Genomic DNA, 10,515 nt, shown 5'->3' with positions numbered 1-10,515 from the left:
AGGACAGAGGGGAGGGCTGGGGATTTCCCTTGTGTCTTCAGAGATTCCGTTCCCGCATATGGCTGCCCCTGAGCAGACAGCCTTGCTCCTGCACAACAGCAAACCCATGGAAGCCAGGGTGTCTTCTTTCTTCATCGAGAATCTGCTGGGCCCCGAATCAAGGAGAAGAAGCTGCATGCTGTCACTAGAAAAGCCAGGGAGGAGAAATTGATTGCTGCAGGATGGATGGTCGCCTTTTCGCCGTTTCTGAAGAGGGCAGGAAGTGGACTTTCTGTAAGTTATTTTTTAATAAAGGCTTTGCTATTTTAATTTAATTTGTGTTGGTGTTTTTTTTTGTTGTTGTATATTAACGAATTTTCAAAAAAAAAAAAGAATTATGTTACTGGTCCTTTAAATCAGCATCCTGAGGCAAAAATGGTACAAATATCCATATTCAGAGCAAAATGATAAATACTGCTGTTTTGCAATTAACCTAAGAGCTACTGGTATTAACAGCAATAAAACATGAAGAGAAAAGCCATTGCACTGATTTGCTAAAACCCTATTTACACACTAAAATGTCCATTTTCAAGGAGGCAGAAAACAGTTGACAGAAAGCCTACTTTTTAATCAATTTAAGTGCCATTGTCAGTTATAAAGTATGTTTGCTTATAAATCAGACTATGAAAATGTTTTATTAATAAGACAAAACATTTAATCTTACAAATTATATTTTACTGGCTGTTAAAATTCCAGAATGTGATACCGCAGTTATGGTTATATTTTGCAACTCAGGGATACAACTACAACTGTACACCTACTTACATTTATATTACATATCAAAATAAAACTACCCTGATCACCATTAGGTGCAACATATCTTTAGGACGAGACACTTGGTACTGCCAAAAAATGCAGAAGACGAAAGTTTTAATTTCAAACTCATGGTTTGTCAGAATCTAAAAAATACAAATCTGACTGTATGATAGTAGAAGTAAAAGTTTCAGGTGAAATTGTGTTTTTTGCTCAAAACACCACCAAAAAGGGAAAGCCACAACTGTAAAGATACTGTATACACTACTGTAAATTTCAAGCTGAAACAAAAAAATACATCTAGCAAGTTCAGAATATAAACATCATTGATAATATGGCCTGTATCTGGCCTGATCTGGATGATGAGGTCCTGGCATGGGGGCCTGAGAAGGAGGCCCTTGCATTCGAGGAGGTGGCCCTCTTGGAGCAGGCCACATCCCAGGGCTCATTCCCCCAGGTTGTGTGAAGGGAGGGCTTAGAGTTCCTTGATCTTCATTGAACTGTGGCATAGAGCTAGGATTATAATGATGGGGAGGAGGAGCATTAACTGGTGGTCCACCATGTTGTGGTGGAGGTCCTGGAGGAGGATGATTCATGTATGGTGGGATTTGAGCAATTATATGTCCAGGTGGGGGTGTGATTGGCGGTGGAGCAGTTGTCATTGGTGGTGGAGGACCTTGGCTGTAAACCATGTGAGGTGTCCCAGCTGCCTGAGGTGGGTGTTGCATTGGATGACTGATTGGTGGTGGTGGTGGAGGGGGTGGTGCATAGTGCTGCTGTGGAGGCATTATATGATGGGGATGAGCCACCACTGGTTGGCCTGGATACTCTGGATGATGTAGAGTAGGACCAGGTGCCTGAGGAGTTTCTCTGGCCCCCGAATTAGAATCATCCTGAATTGGGACTGTGATTAAGTTGCTATGTTGTCTAGTAGATATCCTGAAAGCATCCTGATTAACAGAGCGAGGTGGAGGCGGGGCTAAGGAAATATCTGCCGGAGAGGGCCGAATATCATCATGTTGTTGACTGAAATGCTCATGAGGAACGTGTTGCATTGGGGGTGGGGGCATCAATATATGTTGTTTCGGTGGCATATGACTCAGATGGTGCTTATCTGGGGGCATTATAAAGCGATCTGGGATTTCTGCTGGGGGTGGGGCCAAGGGAGGATGGATTGGCTCGGGCTGAGGTCGGGCAGTCGGCTTGCTAGCTCTCATGTGGCGGTGGTTAATGTGTGCCTGTAGATCTCTTTGAGATAAATATGTTCTCTTGCAACCTTGCACAATGCTACACATGAAGAGAGAGCCACGTGCACACTGCTCAATGCGTTGAACGGGATCATTGCAACTAAAAGAGAAAAAAAAATAGTTTCTTAATGCTTCTTGCAAACAAGCTGAAATTCACATAAAATGTGGGGGACCAACACATCATTAAATGGATATCATAAGGAACACTTTCTTAATTAATGAATGAATCTCATACAAATTATTGAAAAAAACTAACCAGAACTTTAAATAAAAGACAGTATAATTAAAAGAGAAGGAACATTAAAATTACAGAGGTTACCAAATTCTTAAAGGAAAACTTTATCCAAAAATATTTAAGAAACAGATAGTTTATACAAAAAAGTAGATTTATTCTGAAAATGGTTTATTTATATGAAGCAGTGTTTTACAAGTGAGCTGTTTTAAGCTATATCTTTTTATAGAGACCTACATTGTTCGGGGGTATAGTTTTCCTTTAAGCTGCTCTGTGCAGTTCAAATCTGTCTAGCACTTCCCTTCAAAAAAAATGTACCAACCTAGAGCATGGCTTGCCTAGTGTACACCTCCATCATGTATTAGGGATGCACCGAATCCACTATTTTGGATTCGGCCAAACCCCTAAATCCTTTGTGAAAGATTCGGGCAAAAAATTGTTTACTTCCTTGTTTTGTGACGAAAAGTCACGCGATTTCCCTCCCCATCCCTAATATGCAAATGCAAATTAGGATTCGGTTCGGCCGGGCAGGAGGATTCGGCCGAATCTGAATCCTACTGAAAAAGGCCAAATCCAGAACCGAATCCTGGATTCGGTGCATCGTTATCATTTATTTATATAGCGACGACAAGATATGCTGGGCTTTATTTTCCTGGTCTTAAAAGTGTCCCTCACTAAGCTTGGGAGAGAACATGCACAGTACTTGTCCCTCCTCCTTCAAATGGAGCATCTGGGAAAAGAAAATGGCAACTCGTGCTTATTAAACCATATCTAAGGCTGGTGCATTTTTTGAAGATGAGGAGCGCCAGTAAGGGTAGCAGGATGTGTAAAAATTTTCAGCATCAACATTTCCATGTAAAAAGCAGCAGCTGCTTAAAAATGCAGTGTAAAACACAGTAATCCTCCAGCAAGGGAAAATTACGTTATTTTCCTCAGCAATTTACACTCCATGTTTACATTATTTCCTTGCAGTACTGATGCAGTTCTGAGCATTCTGGATAATAGGTTCAATACCTATACCTATTTCTTGCTCAACAAAACTTTTACAATATATCAGTTTCACAGTCTCAACTCATATACAGAAGTGTAATCAACAATAAAAGATGTACTTTAAGCTATCTTTGAACATCAGATTTCAATAAATGTGTAGTACGAGATATTTTAATGATTTCAAATGTTTTCCCAATATGAAACATGTCTTATGCATAAAAAAATCATGTGGATTTTAAAACACATTCACCTCTGATCTAAAGAGTTCTGATAAAAAAATAAGCATCAGAAAAGCATTCCTCACCATATCTTTGCAGTTACTTAAGAAATTGCTGTGCTACCTACCTCATACGTTTAAAGGTGTCAGTACTATCTTCAACAAGTGTTCTTTTGGGAGGGGGAAGAAAAAAAAATTACACATTTCATTAAGTTCCAACTTGTAAGGTATTTATTATGAATTGAATAAACACAACTAGAATAAGAATAACAATATGTATAACAAAGCATTCATAAAGAGAATTGTACCCACCCTAAGTAACAAAAACCTGGATTAATGCATCTTTATAAATATTCTTGTTTTTTTCTTGTTAATAAACTATCAAATAAATACAAGCAATATATTGACACATATATTGTACTTGTCTAGTAGCTTGTTTTGAGGAATATATTGTACAATACTACTTGGCCTCAAACATTTTTTTCTACTGTATGTAAAAAAGAATAAATGTAGACTTACCCTGGGCACAGTTTATCTGCCTTTTTCTCATGCATTAAAGCACAGTCATAGCAGAAAACATGCTTACAAGGAATCTGGAAAAGAAGTATGCTTTTACATTTATAGTTCAATAAAATTCATTTTATAAAGCAATAGTGGGTGTGTCATCTTCTATGAGCAAAAGTTAAAGTCACCCTAATTGTCCATGTATGTAAAGAGAAAGTACTATTCCATAAAAAAACAGTATTAAACAATGAAGTTAAAATATAAGACAGGGCTGTCCAACTGGACAGTGTTGTCACTGCTATGCTGTGGAAACACATTTACTATGCCTTTAAGCCATATATATTAATAATCATTTTGCCAATGTGTGTCTGGATCAATGATCAAATGGAGGGTAATAAGGGTTAGTATTTATGGGGATACTCACCTTCTGTCAGCTGGATATGAATAACCTTTGTCATTATACAGCTAATCTTAAATCAAAGCATTTTCAATATATCTACAACTGAAGTTTCACAGCATTGCTGTGACAATGTTTGCCTTTTACCAACTGCAATGTTTAAAAGTGTTTATACTATGACCAGAGGTAAACAAGTTAGGGACCACTGTACGGGGTTTACCTTGACATGGTATGGTGGCTTATCAACTTTATGATCATAACTTTGTAACTAAAAACCCCTGTTTTTGTAAACACCTGCACTTGCATATATACTGAATTACTTATGAGACAGGGGACCAGGGAATGTGCATTGATTAATCGGCCAAATGAGTAGCACCGATTCCATTGCATTTAAACTCATTTTAGCTTAGCCTTGGAGTGCACCCACAACCCCCCCCCCTTTTTTGTAGTATAAAGGATACTAAGAATTTACACAAGAACACACTTAGGTATCAATGATTCAGTGAAACCAGGGCCACTCATGCAAGGCGAGAACCCTGCATCAGACGGCAGCAAGCATCCAGTAAAAAGGGGTGGAAAAAGCCAGACTTTAACCGGAAAATTCGGCTCAGCTAGTGCAAAGAGCGCTATCCACTAGCAATGTGGCCCAACCCTTTGACCCACTCCAATGCGGATGTTTGAAGCGTGGAGTGGGAGAGGAGCTCCAGGATTGCCGAGTGAATCACGCGTCAATGGAATTGTTTGGAGCCAGGTAAAGTAAAACTATGTCCAGCTCATGAGAATTTGAAAGCGCTGGAAGGTTAAACAGAGAAACACTTGAGGAGTGTGCCATCTATGGTGGGACGGTAATGTATGAACTTTACAATGTCACTTGATGCTACATGTAATAAAGACACCAGTAATCAATTTTATATATACATGGTACTCATTAGTAGTGGCCAATAATTGTCACTGCAAAGCAAGTTTCATAATTCCACTAATTCTCCATACATATATTGTTTGCATAAGATGCAGACACATTCAATTGGTACAGGATATTTGCATATTATAGAATCACTGGTTTCAATATAGACTTTTATATAGAATATAGAATTTTTACATGCTCCACAAAATGCTTGTTTATATGGTTTGGTTTATAATACTAGATGAAGTTTGCTACTTATTCTGGTGAATTTAAGGTGGCCATGAATTTTTGGTGTGTCGGTCTGACAAGAAATCAATGATCCTTTGAGTATAAAAAAAACCAATAAAAATAACCCATCCATTATAATCACTCGTATGAATACCTTTAGAATGCTTTCACAGCATCTTGCATAACAGAGGACTTAAAGGGCACATGTTGGCCAAAAATATTATCCACATCCAAAGGTGGGGGTAGCAGCATTTTTAATTTCCCCCTGCCAGTGCTAGGACACTCGCTGGCCATGTCGTGCACTGTGCATGCACATAGTGCGCTTCTGAAGTCACACATATGAAGATGTGGCATTGTCTCATTATGCGTGAGTGTTCCCTAACATGGCTACTCATACAAGTTGATCCCTCCCGGTGCGGGTGGCCTAGCGCTGGCTGTTACCCTCAAGGCTCTATTAGCCCGCACCTTTGGGCAAAAATATTTTTTGCTTTCAATCTCTTTCTCCAACCATTTTGATGTTTATTTTTTTTAATCTGTTAAATTCCTTTAAAAGTTCCTGTTTATATATTCAAACTAGAATGTCATTGATTATTTACAACACTGTTTAGCCTATAAACTTTGGATTATTCAGATCAATATTTGCAATATTTGAGTTATCTAAACACCTTTACATGAGGGATAACTGATCAATATTGTATGCATATATACCCCTATTTACTACAAGTTGTATAATCAAAGATAACTTTGTACCTTAAACGCAGATGAATATATGTTCATAAAAAATGTTTCGTTTAGAAACAATAGCCATAAAATTTAGAAGTGCAATTATTTTATGAAGCATCTATCACTTTACTAACACGGCAAGTTACCTACCATGCGCCCATAGATTTTGATAGGCAGGCCACATTTGTCACAAAAATGAACAGGGGTGTCTTCTTTTTCTCCAATGAGATTAAGCTGTTAAAGGAGAAGGAAAGGTTAAAACTAAGTAAGCCTTATCAGAAAGGTCCATCTAAATATACCAGTAAACCACCAAAGTAATGCTGCTCTGAGCCCTCTGTCAAAAGAAACACTGCATTTCTTTCCTTCTATTGTGTACACATGGGCTTCTGTATCAGACTTCCTGCCTTCAGCTTAAACCTCATTGCCCTGGGCAAGAGCATGCTCAGTTTGCTCCTCTCCCCCCACCCCTCCCTTCTCTACTGTAATCTGAGCCCAGAGCAGGGAGAGACTCAGGCAGGAAGTGATGTCACACCACATTAATACTGCAGCTCCTATTCTAAACAAACAGAGTTTCTAGAGCTTTTTACTCAGGTTTGGTAAAACATTCTACAGAATAAATATAGCATTCTAGCTTGCACTATTGCAGCTAATTTATTGGCAATAAAATGCCTCCGTAGCTTTCCTTCTCCTTTAACATGTGTACAAGGAAAAACATTTGTCATTAACATGAATACTTAAAAAAAACAGATAAGCAATGAAAAGTAACTTTACTATAACTAGAAAAACATACGAAGATTTTGTAGCTGCTTATCTGTTGTGTGAAATTTCATAACAATTTTGGGGCAATTTGAAAAAAGAAATGGTACCTCTATTGTCATTTTATTTCCTTACATTTTATTTCTTTACAAACATACATACATACATACATACATATATGGAGCAGGCACTCAAAAAGGCAAATGTTCAAGTGAAGAATTTATTGTCAAACAGCCGGACGCGTTTTGTGTTCCAAACACTTAATCATAGGCCCATGATTAGTGTTTGGAACACGAAACGCGTCAGGCTGTTTGACACAATAAATTCTTCACTTGAACATTTGCCTGGTGGAAGTCTTGCCTTTTTGAGTGCCTGCTCCACATTTGTTCGTAGGTTTGTCCGCCCCCCTGTGCTGAGGGCTCAGGGCGGTGCACCTGGGCCACTTCCTTGATGTGGTGAGTAACCATTATACATACAAGACTTAAAATCACAGAAGCTTTTTCATACATACATATATAACATTAAGAACACCTTAAAATTAAACAAAATCTATTGAGCAGGCACTCAAATAAGGCAATCCTTATTGACGACGTGTAAGCAACACGAAATTCATAAGGCTGCTCATTTGTGACATTAATATAGACTATATTTTGATTTTTCCTGCTGCAAGGTTTGCCTTATTTTAGTGCCTGCTCAACAGATTGTTGGTTTAAACTGCTCCCCTAGCTGAAGGCTCAGGGCGGTGTAGCTGGACCTCGACCTTCATGTGTTGAGTTTTTATACTTTTTGGACCCTCCTCTATTCTAGTCACCTTACAATTAACCTTTCATATAATAAAGACAATAGAATTTGATTTTTTTTGTGCCTGAACTTTTTGTTGTACAGTACTCCAGTTTCATATTTCAAATGCTATAGTTGCTAGTGATCTACTTATTTTAGGAACAATTTGGACATTAGACTGAAACATCAATAATACAAAGACGTTGTAGAAAAGAAAAATAACTATAAAAATATAGGCTGAGAAAGAATCAGTGTAATTGTTAACCAGGGTCAGTGGCAGCTGACAACTACATAGCATTTAAAACTGAAATCTGCAAAGAGGCAGAAATAGCAAAGAAATAATTTAAAAAGAATAAAAAAATAAAGGTGAAAGGTTAGGTCAACGTATAAACTACTAAACATTTATTTAAAAGGTAAACTGTTTTCTAATTTTCCTAATTCACTGCACGCAGGTTATGTGATGGTGCACCATTTCATATCTGTGATAATATATGCTGAAGGATAGGCCTATCATTATAAAAAAAAATACTGTAAATACACTGTGTATAAATGCTAAAAAAAACACATTTTAGTCACAGAAATCAAAAACAAATCACTGCAATTACAAATTGCAATCCTACCTTAAAGTCCCAAAATAGGTGAGCAGAAAATCTCCTCTGATTATTAAAAACATCTCCTTTATTTTCATACCTCTCTTCTTCATTATAATCAAAACCTTCTTGGAAAGAAAATGCACATGTATCAGTTACAAGCATTTGAAGGAGTGACACAGTTATTGCTGCATATGACCTCTGCAATATCATGTATAAATGAAGTATATAACATTCAATTATTTACAGAAATGAATGATTTCAAAATGTTTTAACGGTCTCAAGGAGTGGCTCAATGGCAAAAGCCTGATTCAACTTCTCTCTTCTGCATTTCAATACACTATACCTTCTTCACCTGGCTGAGGCTTTGTTGGGATTCGGTTCATGTTCCTTTGGGGTCGAGGAGAGGGTTTAATTTTGTTTGGATGCTTTGAAATGAGTTTTATAGGTATTCGACGACGGACATCCAGGCCACTCAGGGACCCCATACTGTTAGTGCCTTGTAGATCATTATCTAAAATAAAATCAGATATTTCACAGATTACAGCAGAAAAGAAGCCCCTGCTATGCATGGAATAATTCTATCGACTGCATTTTATTCATCTCCTCTGAATATCATTTTAAATTTAAGTACAGGTTATGGGATCCATAATATGGAAACCACTAGTCCAGAAACCTCAGAACTATAGCAAAGTCAAATCCCATAAAGTCCATTTTAATTTTATTTTTTATTTCTTTTTTCACTTTGCACTTCATGGTAACTAATCTGCATGAATCCATAAAGGTAGTAAAAGACTCCTTTTGGTTATATTTAAGGTTTAAATGATTTTTCTTAGGAGATCCAAACAACAGAAAGACCTTGTATCCATAAAATCCCAAGTTTTGCGCATTCTGGGTAATACATACCATATACTTGTACTCAACAATATCGACTTTTATTGAAAATATGTCACATTTTGAAGATGGGCAAGTGTTGCGGACATATAAAGGGCAGTGTCTGTGTGTATATATTTAGGAGGCCAACAAGTGCTTATACACCCAGTGTAATCAAGGGCCAAACTTTCGGCGCCACTTTCTGTCACTACTCCATGTAAAATTACCGTAATTGCCGTAAAAAAGTGAAGACGCCAAGTAGAGCCCAATTACTTTACATATAACAAATCAGGGAATTTAGAAGCTTTTATTCAAGCGAAAACACACACACATTCCAGGTGACAGCGCTGTTAACAACTTCCCCTTCACAGGAAATTCCTTTCCCTGTAGGAAGGCAGGAAGAAGGCCCCACCAGGCTCAGATGAGCGCGAAGTCGATGATGCAGTGCCGCTCTCTGTATTCAGATATGCGCACTGACTACGCGGCCCGACATTAAAAAAAAAAACTACACCAGGTCTAACGCCAATACAGAACATTTCTCCTTACCATTATGGTCCATGATTCAACGCGGGACACTCCGGGAACGGAAATTATTAGGCGGAGCTCAGGAACAGGAAGTAAAATTGTGATCACGCATAGGGCGCGTACTGTGTGACGCAACTGCCGAGCGCTTTCGTGATGAAGTCTCGCTCGGTCACGTGACTGAGATTTTATTTATTTATGTAAATGTTTAAATAGTCGCGGTTTTAAAGTCATTCTTAGACTACTATCCTATGTAGGATATTAGGGCCACATGAGAGAATAGAGTTTGGATTGCGCGGGGCTGCCACCTTTTTAAAAAAATATTGCTGGCCAGTGGTGGGGGCGGGAGCTAAAGGGGCGGAGCGTGCCGCAAAAGGGGGCGGGACCAATGGGTAGTGTCGCAAAAAGGGGCGGGCCATATTGGCAGGAGCCGAAGAAAATGTAAGTTTTCACCAGCAAGCAAGCGATTTTGTAAATGATATTACAAATTACCTGCAGCTACATTGCCGGTAAATTTGTAATACCGACCCCCGACCCCGCCCCACTCTTGCTCCGCACGTAGCAACCAGTCGCTAATTAGGTTCAATTGGTGTAATTTTTAGGTAAAATGTAAATCCGTAGATCTGAGTAATGGCAAGTGTACTGGTCTGTTTATCATTTGTTTTTGCACAGCGAAAAAACACACCATCTTTGCATAGCTGTCAACTTCCCCAATTTCATCTGAAGTTAAAGGAACAGTTCAGCGTGAAAATAAAAACTA

The 10,515-nt window shown here is 38.4% G+C and overlaps 1 protein-coding gene across 4 annotated transcripts; it reads right to left on the bottom strand.

The window, feature by feature from the left end:
* Positions 1-655: 655 nt before the first annotated feature.
* Positions 656-9,933, bottom strand: cbll1.S (Cbl proto-oncogene-like 1, E3 ubiquitin protein ligase S homeolog). Of its 4 annotated transcripts, none has more exons than XM_018254440.2 (7): positions 9,780-9,933; positions 8,707-8,874; positions 8,391-8,488; positions 6,385-6,468; positions 3,998-4,071; positions 3,607-3,648; positions 656-2,139 (listed from the first exon to the last, which is right to left on the bottom strand). In XM_018254440.2, exons 1-7 carry the CDS (start codon positions 9,790-9,792, stop codon positions 1,116-1,118), a joined length of 1,503 nt encoding a protein of 500 aa, XP_018109929.1. In that variant the 5' UTR covers positions 9,793-9,933; the 3' UTR covers positions 656-1,115.
* Positions 9,934-10,515: the final 582 nt, after the last annotated feature.

This window comes from Xenopus laevis, chromosome 3S, assembly GCF_017654675.1.
Source record: "Xenopus laevis strain J_2021 chromosome 3S, Xenopus_laevis_v10.1, whole genome shotgun sequence".
Lineage (NCBI taxonomy): Eukaryota > Metazoa > Chordata > Amphibia > Anura > Pipidae > Xenopus > Xenopus laevis.
This window is presented reverse-complemented; position numbering and strand designations above follow the sequence as displayed.